The sequence below is a fragment of the Neolamprologus multifasciatus genome, chromosome 7 (genome assembly GCF_963576455.1).
Source record: "Neolamprologus multifasciatus chromosome 7, fNeoMul1.2, whole genome shotgun sequence".
Classification (NCBI taxonomy): domain Eukaryota; kingdom Metazoa; phylum Chordata; class Actinopteri; order Cichliformes; family Cichlidae; genus Neolamprologus; species Neolamprologus multifasciatus.
The window spans coordinates 10,257,592-10,284,211 of NC_140445.1; the positions used below are offsets into that span (position 1 = coordinate 10,257,592).

The following is a 26,620-nucleotide window of genomic DNA, read 5'->3' on the forward strand; positions in this document are numbered from 1 at the left end:
CACACACACACACACACCTCATCTGTTTGGTTGCTGGATGTCGCTGGGTGATGACGTACGTCCACGTTCCCGGTGCAGCTTGTCAACAAAAACCCAAAACAAATTGGCGGACGCATAAAGGTGCAACTGAAACGCTGAAGGTAGGACATAAAGAGATGTGCGGTTCTCATATAGACGTGAAGGAGCACTTCTACCCTCGTGCTTGTGTTTACAAACAACTCGTGTCTCACTCTGAGCTGAGCTCGCTAGCATTTGCTAGCTGCTTGTTCTTGTCATGTTAGCATACAGTGAAGTCGCAGGATCTGTTCTCAGTGTAAATCTCAAATTGCCGCCAGTCTTGGAAAAGCAAAGATCGCTGACGCGTTTCAATAGTTGAGACTGAGTTTCCTGCAAGTAGCAGCAAGAAGTTTGTTTGATTCGGAAACAGACGTCCAACTGTGAGAAGGAGCGCATTTCTTTTAATCATTCATGGGACAGTTGTTTAGACATACATCCTAATACTGTGGACTGTGAGAAAACATTAAACGAACGGGATTTTAGTGCATATATTAGTTTCCCAAATGTTGCTGCTCAGCACACTTGCTCTGTAACTAGAAATCCTGTTCAACAAAGTCCGAGTTTAAAAATAAACTCTGAGTTGATCACCTCTGAGATGGGCAACTTTGAATTTTCTGTTTGAGAACAGCTGATCAGAGTAAATTTAATCAACTTAGAGTATGTTCACCTTGAGTTAACTGCGTGCGTGAGTAAAAGCCGTCGTCAGTGGAGCTCTATATATGTTATTTTATGACGTCTGTTATCATTTACTCAAATTTTCGTTAAGCTAATTATTCAGCTGTAACCTGACAGGAGCGAGATGTGGGAGCACAACCTGACGATCTGGAAAAGAGATCAGACACAGTTAGTGTGTCACCTTCTATTTTTAAATTCAGTCGGTTGAGTTGGTTTTGTTAAATTACTGTTGTGTGTTTCATGGAGGAGGCCACAGTGATGCAGTGGTTAGCAGTGTTACCTCACAGCAAGAAGTTCCATACCTACCCTGCTGCGGTCTTTTTGTTTGGAGTTTGCATATTCTTCCTGTATCTTTGTGGGCTCTCTTCAACGAATCCAGCTTCCTCCTACAGTTCAATGACATCCATGTTACTGTGATTGGTCATTATAAATTGATCATAGGCATGAAAGTGAGTGTAAATGATTGTTAGCCATTTACAATGGACTGGGCTAAAAACACAGGCTGTGTAAAGGGGCATCGAATTGAAGGGCTCACTGCATAGGTCTTATTTTCAGAAGAGTCTGCTCAAGTTTTTATTTTTCCTTTTTCAGTTTGTAAAATTCTGTGTTGATGTTGATGTTGAAGAGTTGGTGATGTTTAAGGCTTTCCAACGGTCCAATTCTGAAATGCAAAAACAATAATATCTGTTGCAGTTATCCAAACACTGAGAATCCATTGTAAGCAAAAACCTTATTGTATATTTGTAGTGTTTTTATTTCCTCTGGAAATCAAAGACCGTTGATTAAACCTTTAAATTGACCCTGTGCACGAGAAAATGCTAACTTCCTGGTTTGAGACCGGATGTGGGGTTGTACATTTCCGGTAGCTTTACTTTGCGGTCAATCGCTACTGCAAAGATATACTCCAAAATCATGTCCAAAACTCGAAAACGGAAAGATCGTGTTAAGTTACAAAGAGCAGAAGGTGGGAACACTCACCACTGTTGTGTCATAAAAAATCTAATGATCAATTTTGACGTTTAAAGAGTTTAGATCGATCAGTTGTTTACATCACTCAACACAAGCAGAACTGCATCACTGCAGCAGAAGGCACATCATCCACATTCAGAAGCACATCTCTGTACAGTGACTGGTCTTATGATTTAAACAGGTAAATGTTCAGCATTCAAACTACAGGTGAAGAATAGTCAAACCAGATGTTTCTCTGTTATGTCGATATCAGCTCGTCAAGTACACACCTACACAGCATGTTAACAAACCATGAAAAAAGCCACACAAAAAATGAATGATTGCTGGTAAGGGTTTTTATACATTAGTATTTACGAAGGGTATGTTGTGACTTCATTCATTCACTTAGGTGCACCTCAGCTGTATGTGTATAAAAGTTTATTGGTTACAAAAAATATGAAATAGCTATTTGTGATCTTTAAATTAAAATAAATTATAAAGCATGCTATAACCGGCCTCTAGCCACATACATAAAATGCGATTCATTGGAATGGCAATGTCAATTTTGGCTACTGTGTTGGCTACAGTGGCAACATGGCCAATTTGAGCTTTTTACAACCATGTTATCATAACTATGTAACTATGTAACTGCTCTAATGCACTGATACACAGCCTTTAATTAGGTCTAAACACAAGCTGTGTGCAGTGGAGAAGATTGTTGGATGGACAAGCAGCACCATGAAGCCAGACACGTTTTATGAGCACTGCACCTTTAATTACATCCTTCCAACATCTGCTTCAGTACTAAATGCTTATGTCAATGCTCTGAAGTGTGATGTGCAAAAATAGCAGCACTCTTACAAATTGAAAAGCAGTCTTGTAGACAGTGTGAGGACAGGTTTTCAGGAGACCCACATGGACTGATTCTTATATAGCGCTTTTCTACTCTTCCGGAGTACTCAAAGCGCTGTATACAACATGCCTCATTCACCCCATTCACACCCACTCATACAAGCACTTCTAAACACAAGTGCAAACTAACCAACATTCACACTCCGATGAACGCTTGGGGAACTTGGGGTTGTGCCCAAGGATATTTGGGCCCATGGAGACTGGGGAAGCCAAGGATCGAACCACCAACCTTCCAATCAGTAGCTGATCTGCTCCACCACCTGAGCCACCCCTGGCTTGAAAGACCTGTAGAGAGTCAAAGCTTCTTCTGTTTAGATCCTATTGACACAAGCTCTCTTTTAATCATTTTGGCTTGAACTAAACAGCAAACGAGTCTGCCAATTTTTTGTGACAAAAAGATGGGCTGAATTCCACAACATCAGAGAAAGTAATGTGAAGCTGAGACATCCAGCCATGCTTATGCTTATAGCAACTGACTCTTTTTAGTGAGGTTAATTAATTTCTTTTATTTTGGTTTCTAGTTTTGATGTATTTTTTGTTTCCCTAAGTTGGAATGAAACTAGATACTTATTTTTTGGTAATTTGTGAATACCCTTTGATACCTTGTTGTGTCCTAAATGTTATGCAACCATCTACCACGAGATGGAGCATTGTTGTAGGAATTAGACTAGCTGTCGTTTGGATTTTACAAGGAGGATGTCGAACAATTTGCAAATTTGCAAAACCTGTCGTAAAACTATTGCTGTTAAAGGTAGCACTACAAGAAATTTATTCCACTGAAAAATTAAGACTGTTTTCAACTCTGCATGTCAATGTCTCCCCGCATCCCAAAGAAAACTTTAAATAAAACCAGCTCTGTTACCTGTGACTGTTCTTCATCAGTTGTTTTTTTTGGCACTATCCATCTTCATGGATACAAGCAGTGGAAATGAGATTTCTGTGAAAGGTGGATGGGCTTTCCCTTCGTGACGGGGTGAGTTCAGTTAGTCAAGAGAGGCTCAGAGTAGAGCCGCTGCTCCTCTACATCAAAATGAGTCAGCTGAGGTGGGCGCCTCCTGGATAAAGTATTCCAATTAGTCATGTCCTAGTGAGACGAGGCTCCGGAGGAGACCCCTGACTAGACCCAGAGAATATATATACTGGATGGCCTGGGAGTGCTTCGATGTTTCTTTGGATAAGCTGGAGGAGGTCGCTGACAAGTTGAAGGTCTGGGCTTTCCTGCTTGTCTGGGATTTATGGTCCTGTAAATTTATGACCATCTGCGTACATTTTTTGGTTGGACAGAGGAGGGGAGACGTGGTTTTCACCGATGTGAGAAGAGCTGGCATGTAGTCCTTCAAGATCTTGACTGCACAGATGTCCGAGTGACATCTGTTGTCAGATGAAGGCAGTGTTCAAAGTATGTGCTACAGCTGGTCTGTGGGCAGCTCTTGCTTACGGTTTTGTTGGTCTGTAAGCCACCCACAGAAAAGAACGAAGTCATAACATACAAAGATCTGAATTGAAGCAGAGTGTTAAAAATAATAAGTGTCCGCTGCAACCACTATCTGTGCTTTTCATTCTTTAAATTGTTGGTCTTAGAAGTTTTTTTGCCATTCTCCCCATCACGGGGAACTCCGCTATGCGTCATGAAATATTAGATATGTTTACATCGGCAGGACACTGGTGGGACAGGGCACTGGAACATGTGTAAGGCAACATCAAGCATGCCCACAAAACGACACCCATCCCCTACCTGGGACTCTGCTCCTGCTGAAACGCATCCAGTCGTCAGGTCTGCCAATCCCCATGCTAACAGTCTCTAGCTTTTAAAGAGCCAGAGTTTTAGCTTTAGTTTCAAAAGATTTACATCAGTAATTATCAGACCATGGTCATACAGAAAATTACAAATTTACAAAACCAAAGAAGTAAAAACCATTTTATTTTATTTTCTGAAAAATACTTTGCATTCAAGAACCTCTTGGTTTCTTAATTTCTGTATGTGAGAGAATGATGAAGAGTTGCAAAATGAGACAAGCTCACTCTATCTATCTATATTTCTTTATGTCATAAAATAAAATAAAATAAATTATTGACCACTTTGACAAGTACAGTTACAGGTCAAGTACAGTGGATAGAAACATTGTCATTTTTTTTTTCTCTAATGAAGAGCACAAGCATGTGGCTGCTCGATGAGGGAATCCAGAAATGCGCTTCAATGAAAAGACAATTACAAACTTGAATCTTTTTTTATTTTTTTTTATTTTTTTTAGGTGGTATGTCCTCTCGACTTAATTCCTTAAAGCAGGCTTGGCCAACTCGAGGCTTCGAGGGCCGGTGTCCTGCAGGTTTTAGATCTCACCCTGGGTCTACACACCTGAATCACATGATTAGTTCATTACCAGGCCTCTGGAGAACTTCAAGACATGTTGAGGAGGTAATTTAGCCATTCAAATCAGCTGTGATGGATCAAGGACACATCTAAAACCTGCAGGACACCGGCCCTCGAGGCCTGTGTTTGGACACCACAGCCTCAAAGGGAAATCAGTACAAAGTTGTTCTGAGTGATCGTCTTTGTCCTGTAATCAAACATTTCTGTCATGCTGACCTCACACGTGGGGCCATTGAAAGGTTTGATGTAATAAAATGATGTTAACCAAATGCAGTAGTAAGTACCTATTAAAGCACTCGGAAAACTTAAGTGATCTTTTAATCAGTTTGTGGTCTGTCTGTCTGCAGGGATGCACACGTCAGTGCGTGAAATTAATCTCAGCTCAGACACCTCATACTTCCTGCAGGTGGACTGGGAAGGGTGCAACTTTAGTACCGGCTTCCAGTTGCTGCTTACTGATGGACAAGATGCATGGAGAGGGGAAGGTAAAAACAAAAATTACTCAGCATGACTTCACAGTTTATTACCTTATATTATATACTCTTATCTCTTTTGTATCACATGCCATTTTTATACACAGTCCTCAGTTTTCAGAGGCTCAAGATAAACTTCAAAGGCTTAAAGTCCTTTGAGATAAATGTTGCCTGGGACATTGGAAATTGGTACCAATTTCACTGAGCAACTGCTGGCAACCTCCAGTAACCACCTGCTAATCATTCCTGAAAATACATTTTTCCTTATCAACCGGTGGTTACCAAGGGGTCACTAATGGGCTCCTGGGCCTGTGTGACGGGGCCAAGTTGTTTTCTGCTGTTCTGGTGTAGCTGACTTGGCCATTCTGAAAGTTTTTGCTATATCTTTGATAGATGAATTTAGTTTGTTCTTCAGAAAGCTGCTGCATGCTAAGCTGAAAATTAGTTTAGAAAATGCTAAATGCAAAAAATAACGACAAAGAGTGTTTTGTTGCAAGCTCAGTAATTCAGACAAAAATCCTTGATACCATTTATCTAGACCCAAGTGACTTCTTCTGTCTCTACAGTCTGAATCTGAAGAGGTTCAAGAAGTCAGTTGGATGAGTGATGACTAAAAACCAGATGACTATAAACCAGTGAAAACCGCTGTATTCAGAGGAACTGAATGACCTTTTTGGTTGATTCAGTTCAGAAACTAACGATTCTTGAAATATATGTGAAACTTAAATCAGTAATTTGTAACATACTGATTTGAGGGATAGCTCAGGATGTAGGACAGGTCATCTACTAATGGGAAAGTTGGTGGTTCTGGGATGTACACAGTGCTTAGTAAATGTATTAAATCAACACACAGTGCAACGTTTATACCACAGCAGCCCTGTATTTACAGTAATTAACAAAATGTGTGAAGGCCTTATTGTAATCACTCCATTCATTATTGTTATTATTAAAGCAAATGAAGTGGCTTTTTGGAGGGTTTAACATATTTAAAAACTCATGAAATGTTGCACATGTGTCAAGTCTGGTGAAAATTTTATTATTATTTTTGTTTCAGACATGGGTGGGGCAAAATGGCTCGGCAAGCCCCCCTACACAGTGAGGAAAAATTACGTCTCCGTGCTGGGTTTCACATAGTTGTATGAAATTTGGTACACGCGTGTAACATGCAAATCCATGGGTCCGATAGACCCATGTCCCAAAGCCAACAGAAAGACCGCCACTTCGAGTTGAATGTGACATTTTGGCACAGATTTGACCATTTCCAGTTGTTGTACTTTCGAGAACTTCTCCTAGGGGTTTTATCAGAGGAACTTGACATTTGGTCAGTCTAAACTACAGACCTAGGCAATATTGAATTGTAGAGCTTTTGAGTTTTTGTCAATGGGCGTGGCCGTGGCGCCCTAGCAAATTTCGATTATTCGCCATCAAATTTTATTTGCTCAATTCACACATACATTGTCCAATCTGGACCAAATGTCTGGCTTCATTTTTTAGCACTGGAGGTTCCAGCCTTAATTCATTAACAGTAACAGATTCTGATGTTGCTAAACTTAAATGTGCCCACTGTACACTTATTTTCCCTCAAAAATCAACACTGTTTCCATCTCATTGAGTAACATGCTGAATTAGCTGCTAGAGGATTTGGGATAATCTTTTTCTTAATTTTAATTTTAGACGTGATGCTCTTTTTATTCATTTTTCCTATACAGTGAGGGGTGAAGTGGTGTGCAATGAGGCAGAGGAACTGGAGATGACATTGGAAAGATATATCGAGGACATCGAGCAAGCCTTTACAGGGAGAGAAAACTCGAACACCTACAACTTCACTTTGACACCTAATCCCCCAGGTCACAGTCCCACTTTGACACTGACATATGAGAAGATGCAGAAGGATATCTCAGTAAGTGCTGCATGTCTAACTCACGAATGTCACCCTTTCCCTAATATCTCACTATGACACCCAGATAGCAGTGGGTTAGATAAACAGTGTAGTGTGGTTAAGCTGGCCCATTTTTGGCCCATTTTGAGTCGACTTTTCAGTCGAGCAACGGTTTTGGGATCGGCCCGAGTTTCGCCTTAATCGTGTGTTGTGCATCGTGTAGTATACATGGGGTAACGAGAAGCGATTAACACCTCACGACGAGCTCCCGATCAACAATTGTATGGTTGCAAGAAAATCAAACCTGTTTGAAATCCTGTCGCCCGTCGTGATGGTATCAAAGCAGCCTCTCACACTGCACACGCGCAAACACAGAAATGAAAGTGAAAAAGATGGAGTAGCATGGCAGTGCAGCGTGTGATCTGGACACAAGAGATGGATGCCCAACTTGTAGAACTTTGGCAAGCACAGTGTGAGCACTCAGGTCGCATCAGAGCATCGGGCCATATAGTGTGAGACCCTGCATCATGACCTACAAACTTCTAACCCCTGCGATTTAATCGTACAGTTTGAGCAGGAGCTGAATAACGGGACTGAAAAAATCGCACAGTGTATGCCCAGCTTTAGATGTATTTCACACGTTTCTAACATTTTTCAAACATTTTGATTAGTTAAAAAATCAGCAAGCCTTGTATTTTGACTTTTGCACTACTTTTCTGCAGGTTAAATGAAACTACCATGTTTTCTGGTTGCCGTGGTTCCTCAATGTATTTTTTTGTCTTTTTGTGGTTACTTTGTATCTCTGTAGTGTGCTTATTTTTGTCTCTTTCTTCATATTTTGTGGTTATTTGTTGTAGTTTTATGAATCTTTTTGATTAGTTTCTTGTATTTTCTGTTGCTCTTTGTCATTTGAATCTTTGTTCTTGGTTTGTGGCTTCACATTTAATACTGATTAGTGGCTTTATGAAGTATGACCTTTAGTATATTTGCACTGCTGGTGTTTCATATTTTGACAGACGGAGTGATGGTATTTGGTAGTTGACTGAGCAATGCTTCTTTAAAGGTTCACTGTGTGAATACACGTACAAGATTTAGACACAGGGCCTACGTTCTCATTGTAGTTGTGAAAAAATGGAAATGTTGAGTGCTTCCATAACAGCAAAAGGGAAATGAATCTATGTTGCAATTTTTAAAAAAAAAATGAAAGTACCATGTGTCAGTTTACTGACGTGTGCAGCAATGTGTTATTAGAGGTGGCCAAGGCTTTTCTTCCGCAACAGAGAAAAGCCCAGTTATTCATCTGTCATAAGCTTTTGAGTCATAACATGAGCCTTCACTGTAATGTCTCCCTATTTCTGCTCCTGTCAAGCTCTGCTGAATGCCAGCAGAGCCCAGAAATGAGTCTCACACTTGGACATAGTCAACCACTTCAGGGAGCACCTAACTTTAGTATTTTAGATGGTATCTTTGGACACTGGCTGCGTTTTCTCTCCTTTTCACTCCTTCCAGTCCTTGTATCTGACTATTTGCAGCTGTGGTTTAGGTAGTAGAGCGGGCCGTTTACCATTCCAGAGTTTTGAAGCATTCCTGAGCAAGATACTGAAACCTGAGTTTTGAGTGTGTGAATATTAGATAAGGAGCTTGCATACAAAAAACAGCATGTGGATGAATGTGTGTGTGATTGGGTGAATGAAGCTTGTAGCGAAATGTGCTTTAAGTGCTCCAGGTAGAAAAGTGCAATATAAGTATCAGTCCATTTACCATTTCAGAGGAAAATTGTATTTGTTTGTTTGTTTGTTAAGCCACTCCTTCCATTTCTGATGAGGCTTTAAGAAACAACAGATTGATCAACTAGAAGCCCATATACAGCTCTCAGGTTCTGCATCAGGGCTGCTAATAACAAATTGCCTAACTATACAATGTAACACTGAATTGAGGAGCCGGGATTAAATTGTTTCTATGTTTAATTTTGTTTTGTTTTTTTGACACCCTTGAAAATGTGCATAAATGTGCATAATATAATGTTATTATGAAGGTTGCCGGTTCGATCCCCAACTCTGTCTGTCCTGGTCGTTGTGTTCTTGGGCAAGACACTTCACCTACCGCCTACTGGTGCTGGCCAGAGGGGCCGATGGCACGATATGGCAGCCTCGCTTCTGGGCAGCTGTGGCTACAACTGTAGCTTGCCTCCACCAGTGTGTGAATGTGAGAGTGAATGAATGGTGGAATTGTAAAGCGCTTTGACTGTCTAGAAAAGCGCTATATAAATGCAATCCATTATTATTATTATTATTATTATTATTATTATTATTATTAGTTGTTAATGGGAATACGTCTTAGATTTTTAGTGTTAGACTATTAGGTGGGGGGATAAAGGAGAAATGCAACATTCACTCTTCTTGGTTGTAAATTTGGAGTAAGTGGGGGGCCAGTCCTGAAATAAAAGTGTCTAGCTGTTAATTTATGTGAATCAGTGAGTCAGAGTTCCAAACAGTACTGTTGCTATGACGACATGGGAATATGATGATATTGCTCTCAATATTTTGTGTCCAGCCGGCCTGCTGGTGCCTAAAACCAGTCAACAACATCCAGTTTGATTAGCAGCTTTACAACCTACTGCCCCTTACATAAGCCCTCAGGTAACAGTTGGAGGTAGGCTTATGATGACTAAGAGCACAATACCAACTCAGTGAATATAACGAGAAGATAACTAGAACGTTTTTCCCAGAGCATCTTAGAAAAGCCATTTTCATTTCAATATGTAACATTTCAGTCACATGTTATTTACTTACCATTTGTAAGAGTTGATGAAGTAATAGCTGGCAAAGGTTAGACACTGAGAAAAAACAGAAAGTGTGGAAATGCAGTAAGGGATAAATTACTGGTTTGTCTATTCAGTAGAAATTGCAGTTCCTCAAATGTTCTGCTGAAGCTGCGTCCAAAAGTGAGTAAATAGTGAAATGTAAAGTCTTCCACTTCAGAGAAGAAAAGATTGTTTGTCTCGTAATTCTCCCTTCATACAACCCGAACAAGAGCCGAATTGTGACTGTAACTCACCACAATTGGCTTTGTTGATACTTAAAGTCGCGGTGTGGCTGTGTTGATTGAAACACAGGGTAAAACTATCCTTAAAGAATAAAACACTTTTTATTTCTTTTGTTTGTGCCATGCTTTAAAGATGCTTTTTAATGCTGTGAAGCTGAGTATTTTTACATTGTAGTCTGTGGGTAGTTTAAGTTGGCATCAAATGATTAATCCAGGAACTGCTACTTAATTAAAACAGTACGTGGGGGATATTATATCAGCATTTGGTGTTGATTTTCTGCTGTTTATCTCTCTTATCCAGTCTGGAGACACACAACTATTACTCCCCCCATGAAACACAGTTATTTAAGGAGCTGTGGATCACAGGGGTCAGAAGTTAGAGCTGATACCCACATTTGTGCTCCATGTCTTTGTGTGAATGCAAACATGTTTGAGAGAAACGTTTGTTTCCCAGAAGACACTGATCACTATGCTTGTGATGTGAGTGAGATGGCCCATAACCTCAAATTAAGTCTAAACATAGTAGTTTAACTTTAATACTGTCAAATCAGACAGTTTTGATTAGTTTTATTTCATTCTTTAAGTTTTCGCTCTCTCTAATAGCCTTTCTTTAGTATTTAACCTCTCAAAATAAATTTAGTAGTTCATCAGTAATGAAATACTTGGTAGTAGGGCTGTCATGTTATGATATGGTTATGACAGCCTAAAGATCTTATCAAGAATATCAAATCATCTGTCAGTTATTTTGGATAAATATGTTATGAACATGTGCCAGTAATACAGGTCCATGACAACACACAAAGTGACTGCCTTTACAAAACTAAACAAGTCAGTTTGTTTGGTTGATTTTTCACTCCTTTCTTCCAGTTCAGGCTGGGCTACGTTCTGCTGGATGCTGTCCCAGATCCAGCAGAGGCAGTGAGAAGTTTACTGATTTACAGTCTGCAGAGGGGAAATAACTTGCAGCACCACAACCAGAGACTACAGGAGGAGAACGAGAGACTTCGAGGAGAACAGCAACACATCACTGCAGAGTAAGTACATGCGTGGATGAACACACATGCATACAAAATCACAGTAAAGTCAACTTTACACCCAAACCACACAAACTGTGGAAGGTGTGAGTATGTAATCTTGTGCTAGCACATAGTGCACAGAAAATACAGGAATATTTTGGTCCACACCAAAACTGTTGCTTTGTCTTCCTGTCACTGCACACTCTGTTTCAGATGTTTTTTTTTCTATCCTTGGCTCTATATAATGTCATAAAGTGTGAGCATTTTTAATATGATCATCTAGTTTAGTCCATGTTAAATGGACTGTAATTTATGTTTTGTTTTGTTTTTTACTCTCAACCTTTTACACTTTTTCAAAATTCATTACAGGATAGAAGCAGCTCTAGTACATGTTACAAATGATCTCCTTAGGAATTAAAAGTCCTCTTCACACACTAAAGATAACGATAGAGTTCCACAGGGTTCCGTGCTAGGACCAATTCTATTTAAAATATACATGCTTCCCTTAGGCAGTATCATCAGAAGGCATGGCATACTTTTTCACCAACTTGATCTTTCCATAAAGCCAGATTACACAGACTAATTAGTATATTTGGGTTTGCTAAAGAACTTTTTTGTTTCTGTACATTCAAGACTGAAGCGTTACGTTGGTGGTAAGGAAGCCCTGGAGGCAGAGCTTTACTCTCGGTTTGTCCTGGTTCTGAATGAGAAGAAAGCAAAGATCCGCAGTCTACAGCAGGATGTCACAAACCTGGAGGAAATGAGGTGCACTGCTTATACCACATTGACTCTCAAACACTGAAGCTTTTCCAAATGTTTAAAAAGTAGTTTTTTTAGCTGTGAGTTTCGAGGCAAGCGTTTTTTAAAATGAAATATATGCCATAATTGCTTATTAAACAGGTCAAGGGTATTTTTCCTTAATTACAACATTCCTCTGATTTCTCTGTTGCAAAAGTTATGTTAAGCAGTCTGAGTGAATCATGTATAATGTATGGTTTCTGATACAGGAGTAATGACCAACGAAAGAAAGACTCAGTAAAGTCAGGCCAGACAAGAGGTCAGGATGATGGTGTTGAAGAGGATGATTATGGAGGCAGTACTGATGAGGACCCAGTGGAGACACAGTCGACTCCAGCCTCCAGTTTGGGTAAGACTGGTGACATTGGGAAAAAACAATTAAGTACAATTTCGTCAAAACATCAAAACAAATTACTAAAAATCAAACTGGGAATCATTGTTGGTGAGTTTTTAGCTGCTTTTAAAAAGAGATCAGAATCGACTGTTCTCAATCTCAGAGGAAGAGACTTTGAGAGTCTGGGGTTACAAAAGCTCTGTCTCAGCCTTGTATGATGCACAGGCAGCAGGCCCTCAACCTGAACACCCAGAGTGAAAACTGAGTCTGAAGTTACACCAATGTTCTTGACTGAAGATTTAGCACAAGAGGTAAAAGGACCTAGAGTTTCCATTACCTTAGCCATCAATCTGTCAGGGATACAAAAAACGAATTTCTGTTTTCTCTTCATTAAGTTGGAGAAAATTGTCATCCAAATAACTATTAATAGAGTCTAAGCGCCTATGTGGGATAGATTAGAAGTATCTTGGGGATTAAAAGAGATGTACAACTAAATCTCATCTGTGTAGCAGTGATAAGAAGTGTATTTAAAAAGGCTCAAAGTGTGTTGAAGAGTGTGTAAGTGTGTAACAGATATAACAGAAACAGTAAAGAACCCAAAACAGAACCTTGTGGCACAACCTCAATAAGAAAAGAAGGAGCTGCTCTTAGAAGCTGCCACAGAAAATTAAATAACCAAGTAAACTTAATCTTAATCTCTTAATTAATCTCTTAAATTAATCTCCAAACATTCTTGTTAAACCATTCCTTTCAGGAGGTACTTGTGCTCCTCTTATCATGACCAACTTGTTTTAGTTCATAAATAGATGTCACAATAATTTCCTTGCGAATTTACTGAAAGATTCCTAGCTTTTAATATCATTGATGGCAAGCTTTTCTGGTTTAGTGGTAACTAAACAGGTAGAAACCATAATACCACCACCACAGTGTTTTACAGATGTAATAATGCCAAATTCCGTTATTGTCTTTTCTCCAAACTAAACACTTATTTAAAGTAAACATGCTATTTTGGCCACATCCATCCAAAACATTGTCTTGTGGCTCATCTATGTCATCTTTAGTAAACTGTAGATGAGCAGCAGTGTTCTTTTTGGAGAGCAGTGCTTTCTCCTTCTAGCCCTGCCCTAAACACCAGAGAACATCAGGGCCTTCAGAGTTACCTTGTCTTCCTTTGTGACCTCCCTGACTCACATAGAGGGTAATGCCGATCTTCAAGTCATTTTGTTGAATAAAAACAAGGTGCTCACCTGTACTGGATCATCCCATTGATTAAAAGGCCTGACTCTAATTTCTGCTATAAATTTGCTGGTAATCCTAGAGGTTTGCATACTTTTTCTCCTCACTCATAATGTATTCTCAGGAAAATGTTTGTTTCATTTCTTTTACTGGTTTCAGTTTGTCTACTTTTAGATCTTGCACATATATTATTAAATATAAAAAAAAATCATGAAGCCATGTCCATTTTAATCTGAGTCTTACTTACATATTTTTGTACTTTGGAGTTTGGCGGAGAAGTGCTTTTACCGTTTTTCTTTACTTTGCTAGCTGATGGAAAACACCTGTTAAGATGAGTGTGACATGTCACTGAGAGCAGATCTGAAACACCACAACCTTCACATTTATTGCTCTAAAGTTGGCAAACCAGCAAACGTTGGGCATTTCCACACTTTGACTTGTCAGCTATGACTTAAAATACATCATTGGGAGCTGTTGTCGTGGGAGCTAAGTGTGTTTGGACTATCAAGAGACTTTGTTTTCCTACTCAGAAACTAGCCATGACCTCAGTTAGCAGTTATGCAATGCAGAGTAGTGTGCGTCCATGTAATGACTTCAATAAACACCTTTAAATGTGTGGTGGAAGCAGGGCAGACAGCAGTTTTGGAAGCCTCGGTGTATATCCCCGACTCCATTAATGAGAGGTGAGCCATTATTGAACAGTCATCAGCCTTTCTCTTGCCCAGTGGTCTGCTGGTGTTGTTAACCTGCCAGCTAAGAAGCCCTGTTAACTGCCAGTTGAATAAAAATGAAACCAATCACAACATTGTTGTCCCTTCAGGCTGTGTGCTAGCCAACATTAATGCCTTAACCCGAGTCCTACATACAGAACAAATAGAGAAGGTGCCAAAACCCTCAGACCAGTCAGAAGAGTCGTACTCAGTCTAAAAAGATCAGTTTTGACTTTGGAAGTAACTTGTCTGCTGAATGGAAAGATTGTGTCACAAATATGCTTAATTCAGTGCCAGAACTGTTTTCACCAAAAGAGCCATTTGGCCAGAGATGGACTCACAAATGATCTGTTTCAACGTTTACCTCAGCCCCAGTGTTGGGTTTTGCAGGCCCCAAACTCCCATATATCCTCCACACGGACGCTAGTACCATTGACCTCGATGCAGCTCTTTACCAACTTCAGGATGGACAGTTGAGGGCCATAGCGTTTGCTAGCAGAGGATTTGATCAGTGTGTGTGAGTGTGATGTCTGCCGGAAGTGTAGACGTGAGAGGGCAGCCCCTCTCATGAACATTCAGACAGGTAGTCCCCTCGAGTTACTCTTTATAGTTTATCTATCTATTGAGCCAGAGCAGTCTAACAGAAAAGATGTATTAGTTATGATTGATGACTTCACTAAGTTTGCAATGGCTGTCCCTACACCCAATCAATGAGCATGCACTGTTGCAAAAGTCTTCTGGGAAAAGTTTATTGTTCATAACGGTGTCCCAGACAGACTTAAGCGATCAGGGCCCCGATTTTGAATTGAACACAATAAGCAAACTATGCAAGATTGATGGCATGAAAAAGATACGTACAACACTGTATCATCCCAGAGCCAATGCCCTTGAGAGGTTCTATAGGACGCTCCTCCAAATGCTTGGTACTTTGAGTAACAATGAAAAGTTGCATTGGAAAGAATATGTAAAACCTCTAGTACATTGGTTCTCAAACTTTTCACAATGAGTACCACCTCTTAAAATATATGGCTCTTAAAGTACCACCTTTATGAACAACATTAAAGTACAGTAGTATAGGCCTATTTAACACCATATACAGTTTACACTAGAGATGGGCCGATCCGATATTACGTATCGTATCGGTCCGATACTGACCTAAATTACTGGATCGGATATCGGAGAGAAATAAAAAATGTAATCCGATCCATTAAATATCAAAAAAGCATCTCACAAAACTTGCGACATGGCGTAACTCGGCTCATAACCGTAGCACATCGGAGCAGTGTGCTCACGTGATAGAGCGGCTGTGGCGTACGAGACCTGTCGGTGGTCTGGTTGAGCATTTGGAGCCTCGCTACCAAACTGGCATTTCATCTCTGAGAAAGTTATCAAGTAAAGCAAGTGTGTAACTTCATCTCTGAATGTTTGTAAAGCATTCCAGCGTTAAGCTTAACAACCAATATATGGAGCGACTACCTCTTCTCTCCCCCTCCCTCTCCTGCTGCTACTTAAATCATGAAACTGATTAATGATCAGCTGATCGGCTTTTCTGTCGCAAGTCCGTCTCTCTTGCTTATTTTTGGCCCACTTCACGCCAGAAAGAGGAAACCAGCGGCTGAACAACAGCTTGATAATCTGTTGTTAGAATTTATTTAATATTACTTTCTACACCAGGATCTTTTTCTATGTAGCTGACGGCTGGTAACTGCAGGGGCAGATCTAGAAAAGTTTAGCCAGGGGGGCCGATAGGGCATGAACAGGGAAAAGGGGGGCACAAAGACATACTTTTCTTTTTTATTCTCATTTAAAATGTCTAGCTTTTAATAAATAATTATCTGAATCTTACACCCAAAGTTTTAATCTGATGTAAAATGTATAGAAGTCCATTACTGTATATAGTAACTGTTAAGTCTAATATACGCTAGTAAGCTATAGTACTTTTTCCTTTGGGAAGATACCATCTGGCAGTCTGCAATTCTGTTGAAGAAAGATGTTGAATCTATTTAATTATTCTTGAAAAATAATTGATTTCTGTGCATTTTTGTTTCACATTGCATCAAATTAAAGTTGATTACATCGATTAAGCATCATGAGGTGGGGGGTGGTTCCCTATTTTTTTTTATTTTTGCTGGGAGTATGAAACCCTATTAGTTAGGTTGCTTACTCTTTAAAATACCAGAATAGGGAGGATGGAGTAGGTTTAAGTTTATTAGATTGATCAGTATTGCTAAACTATGAAATATTTTGGGTGCAGTGTATTTTTTGCATACAGGTATAACAGAATAGCTTTAGTGTTTTGTTTTGTTTTTAACTTGAGTTTGAACTTATACAAAATGCAGCAAGATATTTAAAAAAAACAAAACAGTTTTATTGATTAAAAAACACACTATATCGGATTCATATCGGTATCGGACGATATCCAAATTTATGATATCGGTATCGGACATAAAAAAGTATCGTGCCATCTCTAGTTTACACAAGACAATTTTACTTCTTATATGAATGTAATTTTTTCTAACTGTCATAAACAGGATGTGACAAGTAATAATAATAACAACTGTACTGCTTTAAAACATTCACAGCAGGTGGGATATCCGGTCTTTAAGTGATGACATATGAACCCTGCTTCCGCGTCCAAACTACTCTAATGATGTGATGCGTTAAGTTCAAAGCTATTATCCAGTTTTGCTTCTCTCCGCGAATGTTTGGTTGTAGAAAGTCAGGGCTTAGAGGTGGTGCCATTTCATGCTACTGTGGTCTCATCTTGTGAGATCGGTGAGCAAATTATTTTATCTTTCCATGGTTTATTTGCACTTTTTATGAGTTCACTGTAAGTAAAACATGTCTAACCTTTACTGAAGAAATAGTTTACAATGTTTTGTACTTTATTTTGCAGAAAAACATTTTTATTCAGAATGTTTTTTAAATTGTAAACATTTAAACTATTGAGATTAACACTGAAGAAGCATTTAAAACCAATGTGAAGATTTTTACATACTTCACTATTTTATTTTCCATTGTAAACAAGATTAATGTTACAAGCAGTACTTTTATGTGCTATCAAATTTTGAAGTGTAATTATTTGAAAACTTGGTGTGTCCTATTTCACTGACAGGTCAGTTTTGTTTTTTTTTTCACACCCTTTCGACTTTCAAACCTTTGTTGAAGTCTCATTCATTTCACTGCTTCTGTACATAGCCAAACCTTCTGGTCCAAATTATTTGAGCTCCTTTAAATGTTTTGGTGAAGTATATTAAGGTGAAGTTAAGTTTTTTTTAAAGTAACTATAGTATTACATAAGCAGCTTCTACCATTGACATTACCCTTCATCAGCCACTAGATTTTTACTCCCAGATGGCATGGATGTAATTAGTGTGCCAAGTATGTAAGTGTAAGTAGTGAACATAAGTTAGCAATAAAGACACTGCAAGAGGCTTTTAGGGGCCTTTTGCCTTTCATGATTTTTCCACTTTGAAATGGTTTACTTCCAGATTAGATTTCTTTTTTATACGTCAACAATTTTTGGATGCTGTTTTCCTTGCTGGGCTTTCCCTTCCCATCACCAGGCAAAACCTGCACCATTTGTGTTTTTTCTGTTGCCACGACAATGACTCAGATGGCTAGTAGGGAAGGGGGGCGTGAAGGGGTAAAGTGAATTCTGTGAAATGCTGTGTGTCTGCATGGGTCCGTTTTGTGTAGTGTAGAAACTGCTGCTAAGGTTCAAAATGTGTTACTTAAACATTAGATTAGTTGGTGATTCCATTTAAGGTTGGAAAATATGTGTGTAAGATTCTTTCAGTGGGCTAATCCAATGGGACTAGTAGCAAAAACCACCCAGATGACATCCACTGAACGTGACACAATGAAAACAAACACAAATAGAGACCGCATCATTGCTTTTGCAGGGGGGCAATGAAATGAACATAATATATACAAAAATCCAAAGAACTGGGGTTTATAATGAATCTTTTTTAAAAACACATAGATGTAAATAGTTGCTGTATGTGTGACAATGTTGGTGCAAAGTTTTGTTTAGACTGGCCCACTGGTTAAGGAGGAGATGGTGTCCATACTGTACAAAGATTATCATCAGTATAGTAAGATTGCTCTCATTTTGTTTGACTACTGTTTTCCACTCTCCTGACTCCATGCTCTTCTCAGAATCACCGACTCCGGGACCACTGGATGAAAGCCTGAGTGACCTCACAGATGTGGCCCCGTCTCGCAAACGGCGCTTTCGTCACCTTAGGGCCCCAGAGGCTGCAGTAAAGCGACCAAACCCAGAGACATCTCAGAGAAAAAGGTATGAGTGTCTCTGCGCTGCCTCATTCACATCAAGATCACTGCTGGTTATGCTGCTGTACTTCGTCTTGTATTCAGAGTAGCTCCTCCAACTTAACATCGCTGCCTTTATAGTTTCAAACACATCATATATTGTTGAAATGTGTTCAGATGTGACGGGGAGGGACAGCTCCACCTGAAATAACACATTCTATATCAATGAACTTGATTGTCATAATTCACACACACACACATCTCCCTCTATTGCTGAGGAACTAAAAGCAGAACACAAAGAGCTTGATCTGTTTTTTAATCATTCAATGTCCCAGTCCTTTCTGCTGTGTCATATTTTCCTTTCCTTCACATCCATCATCCCTTCTCTTCCTAATCTTACCCAGGGGCGGCTCTAGAAGGGTGGCATGGGGTGGTATGTGCCACCCTAAAATGATCTCTTTCCACACCAAGTGCACCCTAGTTTTGCATATGACAGTGTTGTTTATTAAAACAAGATAGCATTTGTTAAGTCTAATTGTTGAATGTTGTCATTGTGTTTCTTAACTTTGTAGAGTCTTAGTTCAAGCAGTAGGATCAAAGCCATTCCTTTGATCCTGACCACCTCTCCAGCCACTCTGTGCTGGGGGAGGTTTTATTGTAGATACATTCTATCTGACAGATCTGTTTCTTGTGTTGTAAGCTTCCTGTTTCTATGATCCTTTTGGTCAGCAGGAGGTTACACAAACGCACCCCCATGACACACACGCGCACACACACACACACACGTTCTTGCACATGCATACAGGTGCTTACACATACACACACATAGGGCCTTGTCTTTGTAACCATTGGGGGGTTTTACGAGGGGAGGTGCTTGTGCAAACTTGTAACTGTTTTTTCCAATAAAAGACAGCGAGCGGAGGCCGGAGTCGGGGTCATTTTGTGGTAGGATTCAAAGTGTGTTCCTGAGATACCGACGAGGCTTCCCTTGCGCAAGTAAATCGATGGACCGCTGTTGCTTTGTTTTTCCTTCGTGAGAATAAGTCTCTAAACTAGCGGGGCATGTGGAAACACAGACCCAACAGCATTAACACTTTGAGCGTAGTTACAGTTAACAGTGAATATAAATTCTAAAACTAAATATATTGCATAGTGTCCACCCCCTCCACAATTAACAAGTGGTTCAGCCCATACCGCAGACTAGCTTTTTTTCTTCTTCTTGTTTTCAGTAGCATGTGATGCCTGTGATTGTGCCAGAGCACATTTTGAACAACACCATGGGATTTTCAGATTTTACACAGGTGGTTGGTTGTTACACTCTGGAAATGGAATGAGGGTGAGTGTCATTAACCCTCTGGGGTCCACGGACATGCCGCACCTCCAAATCACATGACTGATATAAGCTGACATCAAGCCGCAGAGTCTCAGCCGGTGTTTAAAGTTCTGACTTCAAAGTATACTTAAATAAAGTGTTAAAAATAAAGTGTTTAAATTTTAATGACAGGCCACTAAATCCAGAGTTTTATGATTAGAAAGTATATATAAGCAATGCTTTTTTCTAAATACTATTGTCACGTTTTTTGTTTTTTCTTCTTTTTTAAAAAGCATTTTCTAATGACAGCGCGAAAACAGTAAAGAAAAGAAAAATAGCCACCTCTTTCCTATTGGTGGAAAAATGTACCATGTCGACCAATTAAAAAAAGTCAACACGTGGGATTTGGTTGTTTAGGAAGAGGGGCACGTTTTGGGAGTGACAGCAGAGAGACAGAGCGAGCGAGTGAGTAAGACAGAGAGAGATAGAGATATTGATAGCGATTAGATTTGGGAGATTTGTGACGTTTAGCGTGGAGTGTGTAGTTAGTGTGTTGCGTTGTCTTGTGTAGTTAGTCTGTTGTGTAGTCGTTGTTTTGTTTTGTGTCAGTGACGGCACTAATGACTTATTGTGACACCTGATTGTTCTCTCAGTTCAGTTAGAGTAGTATTTTTTAAATGGTTGTACAAAATTTAAAAAACAGCAGGTGTATTGGCTGCAAAATGTGTGGATAAGTTTTAAAAAAATGAACAATTTATATTTGCATTTCAAGTTATAAAAATAATTTACTAAACATGTCTGTGGGTTTTACAAAAAAAAAAAAAAAAAACTACTACTAGGATTTTATGTCTTTTGTGTGATTTCAGATGAGTTGTGATAGTACAGTATGTCAATGAAAAGACATGTGAAGTTGTGCTGAAAAGAATGATACCAAGCTAGGCAAAGCAAACAAATAAAATTAAGCAATTTAAAGGTGAAATACAAATGTAAAATCAAAAGGAGTCAAAAATAGCCAGTTATATTTTGGACCTCAGAGGGTTAACTCAACAAATCATGAAAAATTAGGTTTAAAACTTTGTTCATGACAGTGCAAATTTCTGGCATTTTGTGAAACAATTTTCTAACAAAATACAGTGTGAAACTCAAGTTAGCTAGTTGAGCTACATATTTATTTATTATACAGGCTATGCAGTACATAAAATCAAAATTTTATATTATAAAATTAGTTATAGACTATATTTATGGAAAAATGTGTATACTTACTGCATTTGAATCATTTTAACAATATGTAACCACCTGCATATGTGTTTAGAAAAAAAAAGGCTTTGATTTTGCCACCCCATTTGTTTTCCTTCTCACCCTAAGAAAATTTCTCTAGATCTGCCCCTGATCTTACCCCTTGGTAGTTACTTTAATAAAAAAATATCAAACATTCACTGTAGGGAATCATCTTTATGCTGTGTTATTAAGCCCAGTGTGTAGAGACAACTAAAAGAGACCCCTACTGCCTTGCTTTTAATTTTTAAGGCACATTTTTGCATGGAAGCCACATCCTTCTTTTATATACAGTCTATGCAATGTGCAGATTTGGATAAATGTTTGTAACACAAATTTTGGATTAGGATTCAGATATGTGTGTTCACTTTTAAAAGAACGTGCTTTATTTTTACATAAGTGGATAATATATATTTTTTCATAATCAACCCTTTTAATATCTTGGATATCAGTGAATGCCGTTATTGTCTGGTTTGAAGACAGTTTGGAGTGGGGCTGCTAGGATGGGGGTGGGGGATTGTCAAAGGAGGTCTAGCATGTGAAGTGAGGAGCCAAAGAAACAATTGTGCAACTCTCTTCTATTCTCCTCGCTGTTGTTTCTATAGCCCCTCTTTTCAAGCTCAGTCAGACCATCACACTGCTCTGAAAGCCCCATTGCTGCACATCCAAAACCTCTCAATACCATTGCTCTTGTTCCCGTTTCGTCCATTTGCCAGCTTCTTTTGGAGGTGTCTGTTTAGAAAATATTCTTAAAAGCATGTCTCAATCTGACATTGTTCCTGTAGCAGTCCCTACCAACAGAGTAAATATACTGTGTCCAGGTTTCTCAGAGTGCCAGTGACTGTAAAACGTGCCACATGCAGATAAGTGTTGCCATCCATTTAAAGCTGCTGTCAGGATTTGTTACTGCTGCCCATTACCAGCTCTGCCTTCTCTAACAAGAAGCAGCAGTGAGCTAATGTACAGTTGTAGCTGCTGGATGTTTGATCACTGCAGTGGCTGCTAAAACTGCCCCCCTCTGAGCTGGCACACACAGCAGAAAAGAGGCCCTTCTCCTGGTGGTGACTATTAACCACTGTTACCTCCACAGAGAAGATGGAGACCAGGATGAGGAAAAGTTAACATAGCGAAAGAGCCACATAAACAGAAGCATGGCTGGCAATGTAAAAGAGTGCTCAGCATTTTGGGAAATTCCTTTTTGTGTCACTTAACCTCACTGTGACTCCAGCAGCACCAAGCAGGTGTATAAAAGCAGTCAAGTTTGTATTTAACAAAATATTTATACTTGAATGATATATAGATTAGAGATCAGTGGCTTAACAAAGAATCCATTTTTGTCAAATTGGTTAGGTACAAGGACTGAAAATGTGTGATAAAGCAGGGAATGCCAAAAGGAACAATTTTAAAGAGCTACAGGAAGCTGGAGAACTGTTGCTCAAGAGCACTTGAGCACAAAAATACAAGAAAGTCTGACTCCTTGGATACAAACTGTGAAGAAGTGAGTTTTTCACAGTACTGCAGGCTAGCAGCTGTTCTGCTCTTTGCAGTAAATATGTATTCCTACACTAAACTAACCATTTCCCATAATCTCTTCTTTACTTCACTAATACACATATTTCTAACCCAAACTCTTTGTTTGATGAAAGAAAGAAGGATTTCTCAGTTCCTCTGAAAATAAAGAGAGGTTTTCAGTTTACTACCCCATCTCCCTCTCCTGATCTTTGAACATGTGGTTAGGATATAATTGTTTGTGTACACAGAGGACTGTTTTCCCATGAAAGGAAACTAAAAGAAAGTTACAGTGAAATCCTTCCTCCCTTTTACACATGGACTGGTTCTGTAAACGATCAAATATCGCTCCAAGCCATCACAGATAATCACTACAAGCCATGGCACAGTGAGGGTCTCACAAGTGTTTTCATTTTGATTTATACTAGGATCAACACAGAGTTTATACATCCTTTGTCCTTTGAAAACAGTCGAAGTCATATATTTTTTCTCTCGATATTTTAGGTTTAAAGTGCCACAGTCTAATTAGCTAATTAATCCAAAACACCTGCATAGTGAGCCATTTAAATGGTCTCTTAGAAGAGGTTGGATGTTCCCAAAGTGCTCTATCAAAGCACATTAATAGAAAGTTGCGTGGAAGGGAAAGGTGCACAAGCAGCAGGGATGACCACAGCCTTGAGAGGATTGTCAGGAAAAGGAGATTCAAAAGTGTGGGGGACCTTCACAAGGAGTGGACTGAGTTAGTACATTAAGAGCCACCGCACACAGACGGATCCTGGACATGGGCTTCAAATGTCGTATTCCTCTTGTCAAGCCGCACCTGAACAACAAACATCAGAAGCATCTTACCTTGGCTAAAGGAAAAAAAGAACTGGTCTGTTGCTGGTCTAAAGTCCTCTTTTCTGATGAGAGCAAATTTCGCATCTCATATGGAAGCCAAGTTCCCAGAGTCTGGAGGAAGAGTGGAGAGGCATACAATCCAAGATGCTTGAAGTCCAGCGTAAAGTTTCCACAGTCTGTGTTGATTTGGGGAGCCATGTCATCTGCCGGTGACGGTCTACTATGCTTTATTAAGTCCAGAGTCAGCGCAGCCATCTACCAGGACATTTTGGAGTACTTCATGCTTCCTTCTGCAGACAAGCTTTATGGAAATGCTGACTTCATTTTCCAGCAGGACTTGACACCTGCCCACACTGCCAAAAGTACCCAAAACCTGGTTCAATGACACTGGGATTACTGTGCTTGGTTGGCCAGCAAACTTGCCTGACCTGAACCCCAGAGAGAATTTATGAGGCATTGCCAACAAAAAGATGAGAGACATGAGGCCGAACAATGCAGAAGAGCTGAAGGCTGCTATTTAAGCAACCTGGTCTATATATATATATATATATATATATATATATATATATATATATATATATATATATATATATATATATATATATATATATATATATATATATATATATATATAAAATCGTAAATCTGGGTTTAGTAGCTTGCCATTAAAATTTAAAACTGGTGTTCACTTTAGAGTCTGAACATTCAAAACAAGCTGAAATAGAGAGTCAGGGTGGCTGCAGCTTGTTGCTATGTCAGCTTAAATCAGTCATGTGATTTGGAGGTGTGTCGTGTCCTTTGACCCCAGAGGGTTAATAACATTCACCTTCTTTCCATTTCCAAACAACCAACCACTTGTGTGAAATGTGAAATTCCCATGGTGTTGTTCAAAAGGTGCTCTAGCACAGTCATAGGCATCACTTGCTACTAAAAACAAGAAAAAAAAACCCATTTGTTAATGGTGAGTGGGAGGGGGCACTATGTAATATATTCAGTTTTAGAATTTATACTCAGGGTTAACTGTAGCTACGCTCAAAGTGTTAATGCTATCTTATTATAACAAACAACATCGTCATGTCCAAAACTAGGGTAGCACTAGGGGTGGCAAGAGATCATTTTAGGGTCTTACATGCCACCCCATGCCACCCCTTTAGATCTGCCCCTGCTTATGGATTAACTAGTTTAAAGTATAAAATGTAAAAAATATTCATTGCTTGATGAAGCTCAGTTTTAAAGACCTTCAGTGTGACCTTCCACCAAGGCAGCTCACTGTCTGGGCATTATTTCCTTTTAGAGCTCAAATGTGACATGATATTTAAAACCCCTGTGTATCATTCCCTATATGCTTGTATGTAGAACAACAACCGTATGAAACATAGTTTTAAAAAGCTCGATATTGATTTACTATGGCTTTAACCATGTCAGAGGTCAAATGTGACATTTTTGTCAATTTTCCACCAATAAATCATAACATTTAAAATATTGCATACAACAGCTATGATGTATATAGACCGAACGCACGCTTATGCTACAGGAAAAAAAACCTGCTTTGGGGAGGTAACATCATCAGACTTAAAAACTGGTGGAGAACATGAGCCTCTATGTGGAAATGCACAAAAACAAACAGAAGTAGTGATGTCTTTGATGTAGAACACTTAAAGTAGGGGAATTGCTAGGCCACAGTTACACACACGCACACACGCACACACACACACACACACACATTGCCCATGTGTTTCTTGTCTTGTGTCTTATAGAGCACATGACATATTTCCTGTTTCAACAGGAAAACGGTCCTGTAAACCAGTCTCATTAGCCCACTGACCTCTTTTCTGTGTGTGTGTGTGTGTGTGTGTGTGTGTGTGTTTGACAGAAATGACTCCCCTGCAGGATCCAGTAAGCATCAGACTCCCCGGCTCTCTGCAGATGTTGCTGCAGCAAGTTCTGCAGTGGAAGACCTTTTTGAGGAATTCTGATGTTCCATGTCTGCACCTTATAGACGTAGACAAGACCACAGCAGTGAAATGCCAAGGCATCATATTTTTATTGTGATTGAATGCACCTAGTGCTGTATCTATATGGAAGGATAAAGCACTGCAAAAAAGGCGTTCAATGGATGCTGATGAGAGAAATGCTTGGTGATTCTTTATAGAGCACTGTAGAGGTTGCTTTTTTTTATGTAAAGTACACTAATGACCAATGTTTGGAATAGTAAAAATAATAAACATGTTTTTACCAAAGTTTACGTTAGCTCAGGACTTCTTTGAAATGTATTTTTTCTGATATACTTTGCAGGCTACACATCAACAACTAATTTTGATATTTGTGTAAATAAAAAGTGAAAACAAATAGTTAATGGACTGATTCTTACATAATTTTCTACTCCTCTGGAGCACATAAGCAAAGCATCTATAAAGCGCTTTTAGTACTTTCTGTCTAACATTTATGCTCTGATGGATACATCAGGGTTAATATCTTGCCCCAGGATATTTGGCAAGCCACCAACCTTTTGATTAGCAGAACTGATCTAACTCCTAAGCCACCGGGCTGTAGCTTAGGACTTGAACAGCCAGGGATCAAACCCACAACCAATCATCAATACATTTACAATTACTTTATTTTATTTGTCACATACACAGTACAACATATAGTGAACATGCAGTGAAATGCTTGTGTCCTGAACTGCAGACAGGCTGCAGATGTAGCCGCGCCATTCCAGGGCTGGTTTTTAGCAGTAAGGATACCCACCTGTATAGTGTATAATCTGGCTTAGACTCTCAGTGTGTATTTTGGCATCTCTAGAGGTTCAGGATAATTTGACTTTAAAGATTTATATGGTTTGAATGAATGCTTGCTGTAATTTTCACACAAAAATAATAAACAAGAAAAAGATTCTCACATTTAATTCAGTGTCACTTTTATAGTGCCCAATCACAACAGCAGTCGCCTGATATT

General features: G+C 39.3%; 1 protein-coding gene across 2 annotated transcripts; it reads left to right on the forward strand.

The window, feature by feature from the left end:
• LOC146513776 (DNA repair protein XRCC4-like) lies at positions 1 to 26,562 on the forward strand. 2 transcript variants are annotated; one of them, XM_085166165.1, is made up of 8 exons: positions 1 to 140; positions 5,311 to 5,448; positions 7,146 to 7,336; positions 11,228 to 11,394; positions 12,010 to 12,141; positions 12,384 to 12,523; positions 18,616 to 18,757; positions 25,539 to 26,562. In XM_085166165.1, exons 2-8 carry the CDS (start codon positions 5,313 to 5,315, stop codon positions 25,639 to 25,641), a joined length of 1,011 nt encoding a protein of 336 aa, XP_085022291.1. In that variant the 5' UTR covers positions 1 to 140; positions 5,311 to 5,312; the 3' UTR covers positions 25,642 to 26,562. The 2 variants fall into 2 exon arrangements, with proteins under 2 accessions (XP_085022291.1, XP_085022290.1); XM_085166164.1 differs by lacking the exon at positions 1 to 140 and adding an exon at positions 4,656 to 5,202.
• Positions 26,563 to 26,620: the final 58 nt, after the last annotated feature.